The 15057-nt window shown below is 43.4% G+C and overlaps 1 protein-coding gene across 5 annotated transcripts in view; it reads left to right on the forward strand.

Annotated features, from left to right (window-relative positions):
- Window positions 1–3468: 3468 nt before the first annotated feature.
- The window catches only part of RBM33 (RNA binding motif protein 33), a 103445-nt gene continuing 91856 nt past the window's right edge, over window positions 3469–15057 (forward strand). For 4 of the 5 annotated variants that reach the window (XM_074551563.1, XM_074551623.1, XM_074551698.1 and 1 more), the window contains exon 1: window positions 3469–3735. In XM_074551563.1, coding sequence (XP_074407664.1) covers window positions 3708–3735 — 28 coding nt within the window. In that variant the 5' untranslated portion in view covers window positions 3469–3707. The remainder of the gene's footprint in view (window positions 3736–15057) is intronic. The other variant, XM_074551760.1, reaches the window with a different exon arrangement.

A 15057-nucleotide genomic window follows, 5' to 3' on the forward strand; every position in this document is an offset into this window, starting at 1 on the left:
AGATCAGGCCCAGTGACAAGAGAGCAAATTTGCTTTGGCACCCCTCATTTTTACATTTTAAACCCAAAATTTCCTGTCAGGTTTGACAGAACATGCTGCATCACAGGATGTTGCTGAAATAACCCATGAAGTTTAAAGTGTCTGGTTTGGAAAACTTCACCCAAAGACAGGTTTAACTTTGGATGGGAGATGTCAGGTGTCACTGAGAGGTTCAGCACAAAGAGGTTATGAACCAAACCCAGACTGGATCACCCATCTGGGCCAGCCTGCCATGCTGTGAAAACTCAGTCTGGTTTTGCCAGACTAGAAAGCAAACACACCAAGAGGCAACTGTGGTTCAAGAGTAAGTAAAAACCGTATTTTGTCTTTGGAATTAGGAACCAACACTGTTCTAAACAGCTTTACATTAATTCCAAGTGTTCCATGGAATTAAACTTGCAAGGTTGCTGTACTGGACTGATTTTTAAGCATTCTAGAGTACAAAAATAAATAATGATTAAAGTATAAAAAAGATTTTAGAAAAGATTATTTCTGCTCCAGAAATAAGTTAAAAATTATTTTGAAAATAAAATGTTAACATCCAAACCCACTGTAAAAGAATTGATAGTGACTATTACTGCAGAAATAGGTTAATATTGAGGAGTTAGGACACAACAAATTTTACTGAAAAGTTTAAAAGAAGAAATCTGAGGCGGGAAATGCAAAGCAACCTGCTGCACTAATGCAGTGAATGCAGAACCAGGATTATTGGATCTTGAGTTCTCTCTCTGTCATTTGCTTCATCCCACTGCAAGACAATCTGTTGCATTCCTGACTACAACAGGATTTAGTTGGAAGATGCACAGGCAAATATGTTATTTATGCAGAACTTCCAAAAGTATTTTTTTAAACTGATGATTAATTCACATACAACAATTTTAATTCCTGGGTTCCAGAAGCTGTATGTTAACTTACTGAAAAGACATGAGCACATTGGCATTTATAGCATGGTGTAGGCAGTGCAGAGGAAAAGTTGGAGTTTTTATACAGAATCCAGAGCAAGTACAGTTCCTGGAATTTGAAAATTCATACAAAGTTCTGAGTGAAGGTGAGTAGAGTCACCCCACCTGACTCTGTCATTACCATTTAGGTCCCTGTTTCACACCTGCTGAAGTTGGGACACCTGGGAATGGCCACTTTTTTGTACCAAGGCTGTGCAAAGTGGCTAAAGTGTCTGTATATTATCAAAATAATAGTTAAGTGTCCTGTTATTCCTCTTTAACATTGGACTGGTCTGTTAAGAAAATGGTAATTGGTTTCTGTTTGGACTGTCAGTCAAAAAATTTGCTATTAAAATGAGCAAAAATATAGAGTATAAAATATCCATAAAATCTATATATGTGAATTCCACAAAGCTGCCCATTGTGAACACTGTTTAACAATTTTCCAGCATCAAAGAAAATATACAGAGAATTTTGACAGGAGAGCTGTGAACTGTAAGAGGCTGCAGCTGAGCCTGGCTGAATCTTGCCCCACACAGCCTTTAAAGGGTCCAGAAAACTCCTTCCCTTGCCAGGAAACCCTTTTGTACTGCAAAGCAGCTTCAGGAAAGGAAGATCAATACCAAGAAGCAATTGGTGAACTCCTGGCCCCCCCACTGAAATCCTCATGGGTTTTTACCATTGGTGATTGTTTCATTCACTCATCACCCCCATGTCAGGCAGTCAGAGCTGGACTGATGGACTACACATTAAATTATCAGCAACCATCACCTCCTGATGGCCTGTTTCCCACATTAAAGCAGAATTTGGCTGTGAGTTTATAGGAATACATAAAAAATAAACCCCTAGCTGTATGGTTGTGAAGAAAACCTGAAAAATGAGATCAAATGCAATGTAGAGACAAGTCTGTGGGGAGCACAGAACAAAGTGACATGAGAACTTCCCTATTCTCCTAGCGAGGGTTTAATCAGATAACGCTGATAATTTAAATACTAACATTGTTAATTATTTCCATGAGGACTTGTCCACCTGGGAAAGTTTTGCCGTTTACTTGAACTTGTTAGAGTAGGCTCCATTAAATTGTTTTAGGTCAGATTTGGTTTCCTTACAAGTAGTATAACCTAGAAGTTTGTTTTATATCATGGCATAATTTTATATTGCATTTAAGCTGGCCTGTGTAGAAGTCTGGATTTCCCTGTTAAAACTTGGAGAAGTTAGGGAGGAAAAGTCTAAAGGAAAACTTTTTGGTAATTACTTTTCTGATCAGTGATCCAAACGGATTTATTCAGCAAGCCACAGTGAAAATGAGAGGGGGGCAAGTAGCCAAGCAGCCAGGAGGGCAGTGCTTGGAGTGCCAGCAGGAAGGGATTTACAGCCTGCAGTGAGCTAACGTGAGCGTGTTGTAACTCTTAACCTGTAAAGGGCAATAAACTCAGGTGAGGTTTGAGTGGGGAAGCAAGAGCCACAGGATCTGAACTTTTTCAATTAATACATGGGTTATTAATTCAAGGCATGCTCAAGCCTTGAAAGATGGGAGACCACATATCTCCCTAACACACCTGGAGCCATCCCCTTCATGGTGTATTTAATGATTTGTGAGGTGTTTTGTCACCCAACAGGCAGCTGTACTCGGTGGTTCAAGCTGAAGCCTCAATACAGCCCCATATGTGCAGCTCTGGGACCCTCCATTCAGGAAGGGCATTGGATCTGCTGGAGCGGCTCCACAGAAAGGACACGGAGCTGGGGCAGGGTCTGGAGAGCAAAAATGGAAAGGAGCCGCTGAGGGAACTGGGGGCGTTCAGCCTGGAGAAAAGGAGACTCAGGGGCCCCTTATCACTCTTTACAACCACCTAAAAGGAGGGCGTAGCCAGCGAAGAGCTGATCTCATTTCTAAAGCAATATGTGATAGGACAAGAAATAGTCTTGAGCTGCACCAGGGGAAGTTTAGGTGGGACAGAGTGCGCGATTAGGGACTGGAATGGGCTGCCCAGGGTGGTGGAGGAGTCACCGTTCCTGGAAACGTTTAGAAAGACTGGACATGGCACTCAGTGCCGGGCTGTAATTGCTATGCCGCTCTTCCGTCACGGGCTGGCCTCGATGATCTCAGAGGTCTTTCCCAACCTGAGCCCGTGATTCAGTCCGGGCCGCGCATTTCAGCGGTACTACGAGCAGTCACCCACGTCCGCGAGAGACACGCACAGACCCCCATGAGAGAGTCTCTCCCTCCCACTCCCCCTGTTTGTCCCGGCAAGGGGAATCAGCACCGGCTCAGCCGCCCCGCACGCAGCCGGGACACCGAACACTGCCCATACCCTGTGCCCCGTGCCCCGCCCCGGCCGCCATTCTGCCCTCGCGCCGCCCCCGCGCACGCGCCCGGCCCGCCCTGTCCACCGCGCACGCGCGCCGCCCTCCCGCCCCGCGCACGCGCGGTGGGCGCCGGCCTGACCAACCAGCGACGCGTGCCGCCCGCCCGCCCCCGCCGCGGAGGGAGGGCCCGAGGTCCGCCGCCGTCCCGGCATGCAACGCGGCGGCGACGGCGGTGGCGGCCGCCATGTCGTGCTAGTTTGTTGTTCTCCGGCGGCGGGAGCGGGGCCCGCCGGGCGCTGAATCCGAGCCCTTCCCGGCCCCTCGCCCGCGTCCTTCGCCGCGGCACCGGCACCCGCCGCTCCGGCGGGCGGCACCGCGGCGCTGCCGCGACCCGCCGCCGCCCGGGCCGGCCGAAGAGCCATGGCTGCCGCGCTGGGAGGAGGCGCAGGTGGGTGCTGGGGCCGCGCCCGGGGGAGCGGGGCCGGCTCGGGGCGGCGCGGCCGGCGGGGTGAGGGCACCGCGGGCTCGGTGGGGCCCGCCCGGGGCGGAGGCGCTGCCGCGGGCCCGGCTGGGGGCGGCGCGTCCCGCGGGGCCGGGGCTGGGGGCGCGGATCGGGGCTGCGGGAGCGGCCCTGGCACCGCGGAGTCCCGGCAGCGCCGCTCCGGTCCCGGGGCCGGCCATGGCGGGGAGCGGCGGCGGCGGCTGCTCGGCGGGGCACGGCCCGCAGGGACAGCGGCCTCGGCGCGGGGCCTTCGGGGGACGCGGGTGGGTTTTAGTGAAAGACTTTCTCAGGATCAGTTAGGTTGGAACACATCTCTGAGACCGCCGAGCCCAACCTATGGCCGAACACCGCTGTATCAACTAAACCACGGTACTGAGTGCCACGTCCACTTCTAGGGATGGTTGGTGTTTTTTCACATAGTTTTTACAGGTACATGTGTGTGGCTTGAGTAACACGTCTTTAATAAGGCAGCATAGCTATAATTTATTTCTTAGACTATGCAGAAGTAGAGGATCTCACTTGAGAAGTGTAAAATGAAGTCAGTGTTTGACTCCCAGACTCTCAGGTGTTTGTTCCACTCTGCTTCTGCATGAATACAGGTACTTCTACACACGGCATTTTAATAGACAGTTCTGTGGTTCTGATTAAGCAAAATTTAAAATGAGAATATTTGGTTGGGTTATAAAAAGAAAGTATTTTAGAAGTCTCTCCAGAGTTTTCAGGAGTGATACAGTTAAGAGGATTTGTGTGTTTCTGTGCTTGCTTTCATTGGGAATAGCAGTTTTTGATAAAGACTGATCAGAGTGGTCAGTTGACCCACTTGTCCTTGTCTGTACAGAAGTTTTTGATGATTTAGTGTCTGTAAGTTGTTGTCGAGGAGGAGAGGGGTGTTTGGTTCAGTGCTCTCTGTCAGCTGAGGGGTCTGACTGTGCTCCATGGTTCGTTTGGTGGCTAATAAGGCACATAAGCATAATTACATTTTTACCCATAATTGCGTTTTTATGGGAAATCTTGCCATACATGAAGGTAAATATTACAAAGAAATTCCCAAATTTAGGAGCTGAATTTGGGAAGAAGTCTAGAAAAGACAGCACTACAGGTGAAACAGCATATTGTTTAATACCTTGAACATTGTTATAATAGGATTAAATATACTGCAATATTGGAGTTACTTTTCGAAAGTCTTTGTGCTAATTTCTGTGGTTCTGGTCTGTGGTTCCACGTGTGATGTGGAAGTAAGGTTGCCATTCATGTGCTAGATGGAAGCTTTTGTGGTATTGTGAGGATGGAGTAATTTAAGGAAAGCTTCATTTGTGAAGCATTTTGTTTCTCTTGTTTAAAACTGCTTCAAGTTGAATGAACGTGCTTTCATGTGCTGCAGCAGACAATCTTCAACAAAGCTGTAAAGCTGCCATTTCAAGGCTGATTTTTGTTGTTGTGGAGTTCCCATTCGTGTCCAGGGTGAATTGGGATCCCTTTGTTTTAAGTGGGCACAAGCAGTTGTTTGTTCATCATTCCCACTGTGCTCATCAGCAAATGGTGGCCACTTAAATGTGATCCCTGCCCCACACAGACAGTGTTTGTTTGCTCTTGGTGCAACACTTGCTGAATGGAGGCACCCACAGGTCACACACTTAACTGGTCCATGTGACTACTCAGGGACAATTCCTGGGTGAGGTTGTTAAATACACTTTTAAAGCCCAGTCAAGAAAGCCTAGGACTTAAAGAAAATGGAATATGCAGCTGTTTTTAGGAGGGGACTGCAATCTAAAGTCAGTAGTGGTAGCATGTGAAAGAAGCTCTGAACTAAGTAGTTTTGATAATTTAAAGTTTTAACTATAGAAATTAATGTTTGGGATTTAGTTTTTGAAGTTTTGGGGTGAGGAAAAGACTTTAAAATATGGGCTTAACATATTTTAAGCACCCCACTGCTTTCTTAAAAAAAAAAAACGCAGGCTAATGATTGGTAAAATAGTACAAATAGGTATTAAGAATATAAATTAGTGTTAATTTGACATTGTAGCGTGGTAGCTGACCAAATTGGATAGTTTTGGCTGTGAGGATGCAGATTTAAGTTTAATCCTCTGTAAGGGTGTGTTGCAGGACTGAGAATGAAATGTGGAATGTCTGTGTTGGCTGAACATTTCAATGTATTTGATGGAAGGAAGGTGTTGTGTCTGTTGGACAGCATGTGTGGACTCATTGCTCATTTTTAAAGCTTTGGGGAAATACTGATGTGATTCTTCAGAATAAATCATTCACCAGTACTTTTGTGACCAGATGTGTTGGTGCAGCAAAGCTTTCTGAGGATGAAGGTTAAGGCTCTTTTGGTGTTGGGTTTCACAAACTAGAAAGTTTTGAAGTGATGGTCTGTGAGATCTCTGGGAGTAATTCACAGTTGCATAACACTTTGCAAATTCTTTAGCTGATCAGCCTGATCCAGCCTGCTTCAAGTTGTAGAATGGCTGCGTGTTGAAACAGGAAAAGTTGAGGTGGGTGTGCTGATGATGAGGGACCTTGAGGGCTCATAGTTGCTCATTGATAAGGGACTGGTTCCCAAACTTTGTTCCAATTTTACACACAAAAACAGAACCAGAGGAAACACTGAATATTGAGTAACATAGTCTTAGAAGGTGAATACATAGGGGATGGAGGCTTTCTCTTCTCAAGGATCCATGAAGAGCAGGCAAGGGACAATGGCTACAAATTGTATCAGGAGAGGCTTCACTTGCTACAAGAAAGACTCTTTAACAGGGAGTATAGTCACTCACTGGAAATATTTCCTCAGGGACATGATGGAACCTCTGTTACTGGAGGCTTTTGGGCTATGTTTGGACAGGGTGCTAGATAAATTATCTCATCTAGACTCCCTTTTTCCTGGGAGACCAGGTGGTATTGGAGGGTCCCTTCCAACCTGGACTGTTACATGGTTTAATGACCATAAAAGGTAACAACCATTTTGTATAAATACTGACATTTTTTCTTGATACTTACTGCAGTCAGTGTGCAGCTAGATATTAGTCTCATTTAGGGAGACGTTAAACAACAAACCATGTTCAAAACAAGGAGAATATTCTCATTTTCTGCCATACTGCAGTAAGGGAAAATTATTTTAAATTTTCTTTCCAGATTGGTTTTCTTGTGATGAACATCAGTGGTCAGGAAGACTTTGGTTGGAGATGTCTTGGGGTTGTGAGTCATGACATGGGATGGGTGGGAGGAGAAGTTGGAGAGGGTCCATTGACAGATGTGTCCCTTCCTGCTGGAAGTCCTGCATGGAGAGAAGCAGAATGGCTGTTTCTTTACCTCTGAGGCTGTCAGCAGCTTCATTTCATGTGAACATGTCTGAGATTGGCTCTTGCACTCTCAGCAGTGTCAGGGCTTTAAAAGCCTCTTGTGAAGCAGTTGATAAAAAGTGGAGCAAAGCTGATGCTGCTGGCACAGCCTGTGTGTTTCATTCTGTGTGTGGTGAATCTCTGCCCAAGGATGCAGAAGTTGTCCAGGGTGACAGATTCAGTGGAACTTGTGCTTTGGGCTATTCAGCAGTGGCCTCCAGGGACTGGAAATGGATTCTGCATTTGTGCCTGGGTGATGCACACATTAAAACTCCTCCATGTCTTGGAGGCCTAAAGAGTTTACAGTTCATGAAATAATGTGCTCAGGGTGTACCAAGTGCACTTGTGTTGTATATGGTATTGTACTAAATACTAGTGCCAAAAACCAGTGCTCCTTCAGTGTGCTTGAGGCAGAGAGCTGTCCTCTAAACACAGCAATGTTTAATCTCTGCTTTTTTGACAAGGTCTCACTCTTCTGAATGTCTTCTCTTTTCAGGTCATCTGAAATAAACATAGCCTTAGTATCAGTTGTTTTTACAAAAGCCAGGCCAAACTTTTTTGTATCAAATACTAAACCTCAGATTTTAGATCACATAGAATTTGTTGTCAGAATAATTTAAGATGATGGCTTTCACAGGCTTGACCAAAAAAACTCAAAGTAAGTGATGTGATTCATCCTGTGTTATGTTGTTCTGTGATGCAGCCCCAGTTTTAGCTGTAACTTTGTTTGCTGTGAAATGTACTGAAGAGTTTCTGGAGAGTTGCAGTTTCTCATCAGTGTCCAAATCCATTTGGGAACCAAGCTCATGTGGATTTCATTGAAGCTCTCAGCTTTCCTTCACTGTTCAGCATTTGTAATACAAAGACTATGGCACTTTTGGTTTTCCAAAGCAAATATATTTTCTAGTTCAATCAGACTTTAAAAGTAATTTTTTTTTTTTGTGACTTGGTGGGTTTGGGTTTACATGTAGTTTATTAATTAAAAAAAGAAAAAGAAGAACAGGCCCTGTTTCTTTCAAGCATTGATTAGAAAATTTCAACTCCAGACAGCATATCATAATTAGTTCTGATCTTGCATACTGCTAATGATTTGCTTTGCATACAAACTCTAAAAAAAAAGTTGGTTATAATAAGATACAAAATAATTTCTTTCCTGTAGAACTTACTTTTTTACTTTATATCTTTGAGGAAGCTAAACTTTGCCTACAGAAATAATTTGGAAACAAAACATGAAATACACTAATTGAGGAACGTGTCAGGCAGTTATTAGGTTGTTCTACTTAGTCACTGAGTACTTAGGGCTTCTGTGAGGAATTGTTTACCAATATCAGGGCTGTCTGGTGTCTGTCCCTGAACAGATAAACTGAACTGTTTGTGCATAATGTGGGAGTAAGGCTGAACATGATTTCTGTGATGGTGTACAAGGGTTGATTATTTTGTAGTAAGTGGGACTGGATTTGTAGTGGGCTTCATGAAGTGTTGGGTTTGTGGCACAGACTTGGATTCAGAAATTCCTGTTGACCTCATGTTTTTTTTCCTGCCAGATGCTGTCAGGATTTGTTACCAGTTTTTGTTAAACTGATGTTAACAGTACAGTTACATTGCCAGCCTGTGTTACAAGCACACACATTGCTCATGAAACCTGTTATTTTGTGTTGCATAGCAAGAGATACCAAAATTCACTATTTAGCTGTTTTTACATGGTGTACTCAGGTGCAGAAAATCAAGTTTTTACAATTCCTGTCTGTTTTGTAACCTTTAACAATGAGACATGCAGAAAAATATTTTGTAGAAATATGTTATTACATAAAGACAATCTGGTAAAATGTTTTTAAGCTGGAGTCTTACTCTTGAAATGCTGCCAAGTTGTCATGTTCAGTGTTTTGAATGGAATAGAGCAAGATAGGCTTGTTATATTCAGTATTATTTGAAAAACAGAGAAATGATGTTTTTCATGTGGTAAATGACCTTTTCTTCTCTAATTCTGTTATTTTCTTTTTCTTTTTTTATTTTACTGGCTCCCTTACCTATCAAAGAATCATATTGGATTTATTTTTATTTTGCCCCAAAGCAGTGAGTTTTAGTCACTTCATTGAGAGACCTGTTGGATAAAGAGTAGGTAGGACATTTTTATCCACTGAATTTTAGGATCATTGTAGCATCTCTATCTTGTTTCCATCAGAAGTCTTCAGTGCTTAAAACTACAATAATAAACTTTGTGTTCATGAAAGTGTAGTGCTGAAGCAAACCAGAACCCAGAATTTTGAATTGTTCAGGTTTGTGAGACAGCACCTGGTTAATGTTTCAGAAAGCTTTCAGATGTAGATCTGGGAGGACTAAAAATGCAGTTGTCAAGTGTTTTCCTTCCTCCAGAAGCCTTGGCCATGTCACTGCAGTGAAATACTCCATGGTAGCAACAGTTGCTATGTGTGACTGCCGTTTAAGGCTCTTAGTACCATTTGAAGATGTTGAGGAGCTCTGCAGTGTTCTGCTGATTCACCTCCTACGCTTGTGAGACTTGACTGTGCAGCTTAAGACTTCCATTTTACACAAAATAATTAGTGAGGATTTTATTGAAGGGGTGTCCACAGAGTTAGAAACTGCCATCAGCACAGCCAGAGAAGAAATGAGGCTTGTATTTTGTGGATTTCTGGTGTGGCTGATCTGTTCTCATTGAACAGGAAAAAAGATACCAGTTTTGGCCTTATATCCCAAAACCAGAACATAAACTGTGTGAAACAACTTGTAGCACTGCTGGTGCAGCACCAGGGTAAAGATCAATAAAATAGGAACCTTTTAGTGTGGGGCTGTTGGATTTGCTGCATTTTGCCCAATGAAGGCAGGAATGAAGCATTTGACTCCCTGTTCTCAGAAGGCTAATTTATTACTTTATAATACTATATTATATTAAAGAATATTATACTAAACTATACTAAAGAATACAGAAAGGATACTTACTAAATGCTCAATAGATAATAATGAAAACTTGTGACTCTTTCCAAAGTCTCGACACAGTTTTGCCCTGATTGGCCAGAGAGTCAAAACAACTCACAGCAGAATCCAATGGAACAATCACCTGTGGGTAAACAATTCCACATGTGAGCACAACACAGGAGAAGCAAATGAGATAAGAATTGTTTTCCTTTTCTCTGAGGCTCCTCAGCTTTCCAGGAGAAAAATCCTGAGCAAAGGGATTTTCCAGAGAATGTGAATGCCACAGGGCCCACGTGTGTTTGTGTTTATTGTGCTTCACAGCAGGCCAGAGCCTTGCACAGCAGGCTGGTCTGACAAATCAGCCTGTGTTAGTCCTTCTCTGCAGCATCCTGAAACTTCCCTGCCACTTCAGGGAGAGCCAAGTGGAGGATTGCTTTGAGTTTTCCCTTTATAACTGGCCTCTTCTGTTTCCTTACTCACTTACTGCTTTTTATGGTGTTTGATAGGTCTCTCTTGGTTTGCTGTGGGGTTTCTTTACTTGCTGATTTTGCCTGGAAATCAGAGGGGGCTTAATGTGTTTAGAGATCACCTATCAGCATTTTCCAGTTGGTACCCAGCTGATGCACAAACATCATCTTGGTGAGCTTTGCTGGAGGAGGAGCTGTGGTCGGTGCCTGGTGTGTCGTAGCAACAGTTGCTGTGTACGAGTGCTGGAAGAGATGCAGAACAACTTCCCTGCCATAGGCATTTGAATGCTTTAAACCCTTATTTTCATGGATTTCCACCATCCATTTTTCCCTACTATCATCCACACAGTAATACTGAGAACTATTAAAAAAAAAATTAAACTTTGGCCGTTGCTCTCAGTGGTTGTGAACTCTGCTGATGCTGAGTGGGTTTATTTCTGTACAAGTTAATGTTTTACAGGCGTTTAACCACCCTTGACGCAAACATTGACTTACAAGTCTCTCAAGAAGGAGCTATAAATGTTACATTGATTGTTATTTATTGGTATTTTACAATGTTATTGCCTAGACAGGTCAAAGAAGAATAAATGTCTGTGTGGTTTCAGAAATGGAGAGAAAATGATGCCTCAGGAGGTGTGTTAGGTATCACAGCACATTGCAAGGCCTGAGTCCATTTCAGAGCTGCTGTCCCACAAATAAAGCTGACACAGAATGCTGTTTGTGGGTGTGTAACTGTTGAGACCTCTTTTCTAAAGGAAAGCTACAACCTGCTCTGGGCTCTGACAGTCCTTAATGTCACAATGGCATCATTTGTAACGCTCAGTGTCAGCTGTCACAGGACAAATAAGCATAAAAACAAGGAGCTGTCTCCTTCTGTCCCAAAGATCTTTCTATCATGTGTGTTGAGATGGGGAGAGAAGAGATGAGAGCAGGGAGGTGAAAGGGGACATGTGGAGCAGTTCTTGCAAGGTGTGGTCACTACAGGCAAATGGACCAGTCATTTGGAGGATTTTGTGTGTATCCTGCTAGAGGGCACTTGGGAAAGGAGCTTTGCTGGATGTGATTCAGCTCTGAATTTTGGTAGAAGTTGCTCATAATTAAGGAATAAGTTATGAGGAATTTGGGGAGGTTGGAAGGGCTGGAGCATGGAGGTTCATGATGTTGGCTGAGTGGTGAGGGTTCAGGTCCACACTTGCCAGGTTCAGAAACTTGCTAGAACTTGGACTGTCCTTTGCTATAATTTCTTCACTACCAACAGTGATAGGTTAAAACATTTTTATGGCTGTGAAACTTTGATATCTGGGTGAAAAAGTCAACCATGAGTTCTATCAAGAAGTGTTTCACTGTTGCTGTGGAGAGATTATATGTGGAGAGAAGAAGGGTTTGGTTTGTAATTTTGTATTGTCTAGATTTAAACCTGGCTGATGGTAAGGTTCATCTCTGGAAGAATTGTGTGCTAAGAGCTCAGATCTTCAAGTGCTCTTGATTTAAAATGCAGCTCTAGTGCTAAAGAGGTGCCTGAAATGAAAAAATGTGTCTCTTGCATGCAGGCATAGTTTAAAAAGAATTTACAGTCTTCCTGATGGTGGTCATTTTCTTGAGCTTAGGCAATACTTGGACACAGTTGTTTGGGTTGCTGCCAAACCAGTTGCTTTACCTTAAAAAATAACCTTTGGTGGTGGTTACATCAAGTGAGTGGATTACTGTAATCCAGCTGTAAGAACAGTGTCAGTGTGGGATATTCGTGCCCTTAAATGTCAGTGCACTAAGGCACTGCAGCATGGCTTTGAGTGACCATAAAGAGAGCAATGTTCTTTTTCCCCACAGAGACCACAGAATTAGTTGATTTAGTGTTCAAGAGGAAGATGGGAAATACTTGTGTATTTGTTTGATTTTCCTCTGTGAGTGAAATAGGAATTGGAATAGGAGGTTGCATATGGAGATGTTTGAGCAGAGAAATGTTAAACAACTGTTTTCAATGGCTCTAGCTTATGCAAGTCAGTTAAAATATAAAAGATAAATTAAAATGCAGACATATCTGTTGATAGTAAAGGAGAGAACATGATCAAGGAGAATTATTTCTAGCTACTGTTTCAAAATAAAAGATTTGCTACACTTGTCCTATGTTGCATCATTATTCTTACTGAGCCCTCTTTCTTTCATACCTATTTATGATTGAAATTTCTGCTTTGAATATTCTTAATATAGTGATCTTGCAAGATCTGGATTTTCTCTTTTTAATGTTTTTACCTTCTTGTAAACTTCCATCAGTCACTAACACTGATATTTTGATAAGATGAAGTGAGGAGTAAATAGGTTTGTCATTGCATGTGGGAAATATTCACTTAAGGGTGCTGGGCTGAGTTTAAAGAGCTGAAGACCAATTTGGTTTTGGAGGTTTATTAAAGAAACCAACCAAACAAAAAAACCCAGTTCAATAAAACAGTTGTTCCTTGGCAGTGTACTTGGTCAGAGAGTTGAATACAAATAGCCTCAGGAGGGTAGGTGGATTTATGGCATTTTAGCAATCCCAATTCAGTGTCACACTGCAAGGACTGGATTGCTTGACCTGCTTTATTTTGCAGGCCAAAATACATATTCATATGCTGCATATTCAGCTGCAGCAGGTTTCCCTCGATGTTGAGCATAACTTTTGTCCAGTTGTTTGATTCTTACCCAAGTTGTTAAAATGTGTGAACAGAGAGTGAATCCAGCTGTGCATTCTCTGTTGGGCTGCAGTCAGAGAAGGGGAGAGTGGAGGTTGAGGGTATGTGAGGGTGTGTGCTTCCAGCTTCCAGGTGCCAAGACATGATGTCTGAACAGAGCAAATGACCTTTGCACATTCTTGCAGAGAAATGGAAGTTTTTACATATTTCAGTAGCAACATTGTCATTTGCAAACTAAGCTGTGCAAGAGGAAGTGGTGGGCAAAATTAGGGTATTTATTGAGAGAAATATGGAGCAGCAGTTGTTTCTGGGAAGGCAAGTTCGTGTTTAGGTACAGAGTGTAACCTCCTTCAGTGACTTCTGGTGGTTTTGCTGCCCCAGTTGAGATGAGTGATGGTTTTTCCACCTGACTTCTCTTGTGCTGCTTTGCTGCTGCTGACCAGCCCTGTGCTGTCCTGAGGTTTACTCCTATTTACACTGCCTTTGCTGGCTCAGTGTTAGTGGTTGAGCTTGTGGCCTCCAAAGCAAGCAGAGATTTGGCAGATGATGTTACCTTCACTTCATCTCAGTTCCATGCATTTCTGGGGAGCTGCTGTTTCTGGAATGATCTTCACTGGCAGATTTTGCCAGTGATTTAGCTCATGCTCTGTTTCCCTCAGGTGATCCTTGTTGCAACAGTGAGAAGAGGCAAAACTGTGTAGTACAGTCTGGGTTGGTTTTATTGTTGAAGCATGGAGATGTCAGTTGACAGTGGGTGACCATGAGCCAGAAGTGTGACCAAGAACGCCCTCTTGGTTTGTGTGGCCAGCAAGGCAAAGGCTGTGATCATCCCTTTTTACTCACTACTGCTGAGGCCACACCTCAAATCCTGTGTTCAGTTTTGGGCCTCTCACTACAGGAAAGACACTGAGGTGCTGGAGTGTGTCCAGAGAAGGGCAGGGAGGTTGGTGCAGGGTCGGGAGCACAGATCTGAGCAGGAGCAGCTGAGGGAGTGAGCCTGGAGAAAAGGAGACTCAGGGGGATCTCTCTGGGAGCACCACCTGAGGGGAGGCTGTGGCCAGGTGGGTCTGTCTCTTACCCCAGGTAACAAGAGACAGAGTGAGAGGAAAAGGCCTGAAGTTGTGCCGAAGGCGGTTTAGATTGCATGTTTGGAAGGATTGTGAAGCTTTGGAACAGGCTTCCCAGGGAAGTGAAGTCATCATCCCTGGAAGGGTTCAAAAACCATGTGGATATGGCACTTGAGAACATGGTTTAATGGTGAATTTGGTGGTTGAACTTGGCAATCTTACAGGTTTTTTCCAACCTTAATGATTCTGTAATTCTGTGCTGGTATTCGTCTGTTTTCCACATGCTAATTGAAAAGTAGAAAAAGGTATTTTTGCATCTTCTAAACAATGTGCACACCCCCACACCCACCCAGAAAATCCCATCTGTGTGGTTGCTTTGGCAACCTTTCATTTGGAATCAAAGGTTTAAAGAAACTGAAAGAGTTAATTAAGAGTTTAGCTAGATTTAGTTAGGAGGATAAAAACAATTTATAATGATTAAGAGTATACCAAGAAGAGTAGAATTAATAGGGAATAGTTAATTATTAGCAGATAGAGTAGTTAAGGCTAAGATATAAATCACTTACTTGTCTTACTGTGTTTGAAGAAGCAGGATAAATATTTGGAGCTATTGTGAAAATGAAGAAACTGTGACCTGCAGCTGGGCCCTGAAGCTTGAGCTGCAGCCAGGGGGTCCAAAGCCTGCCAGCAAGGTGGGAGTAAAAGGTCACTGTGCTCTCAGACCCATTTAGAAGCCCACTGACTCAATTCAACCAAGAGACTGTGCAGGTGTAAAAAGAACTTTGGACTCATTTTAATA

Source organism: Zonotrichia albicollis, chromosome 1 (assembly GCF_047830755.1).
Source record: "Zonotrichia albicollis isolate bZonAlb1 chromosome 1, bZonAlb1.hap1, whole genome shotgun sequence".
NCBI lineage: Eukaryota > Metazoa > Chordata > Aves > Passeriformes > Passerellidae > Zonotrichia > Zonotrichia albicollis.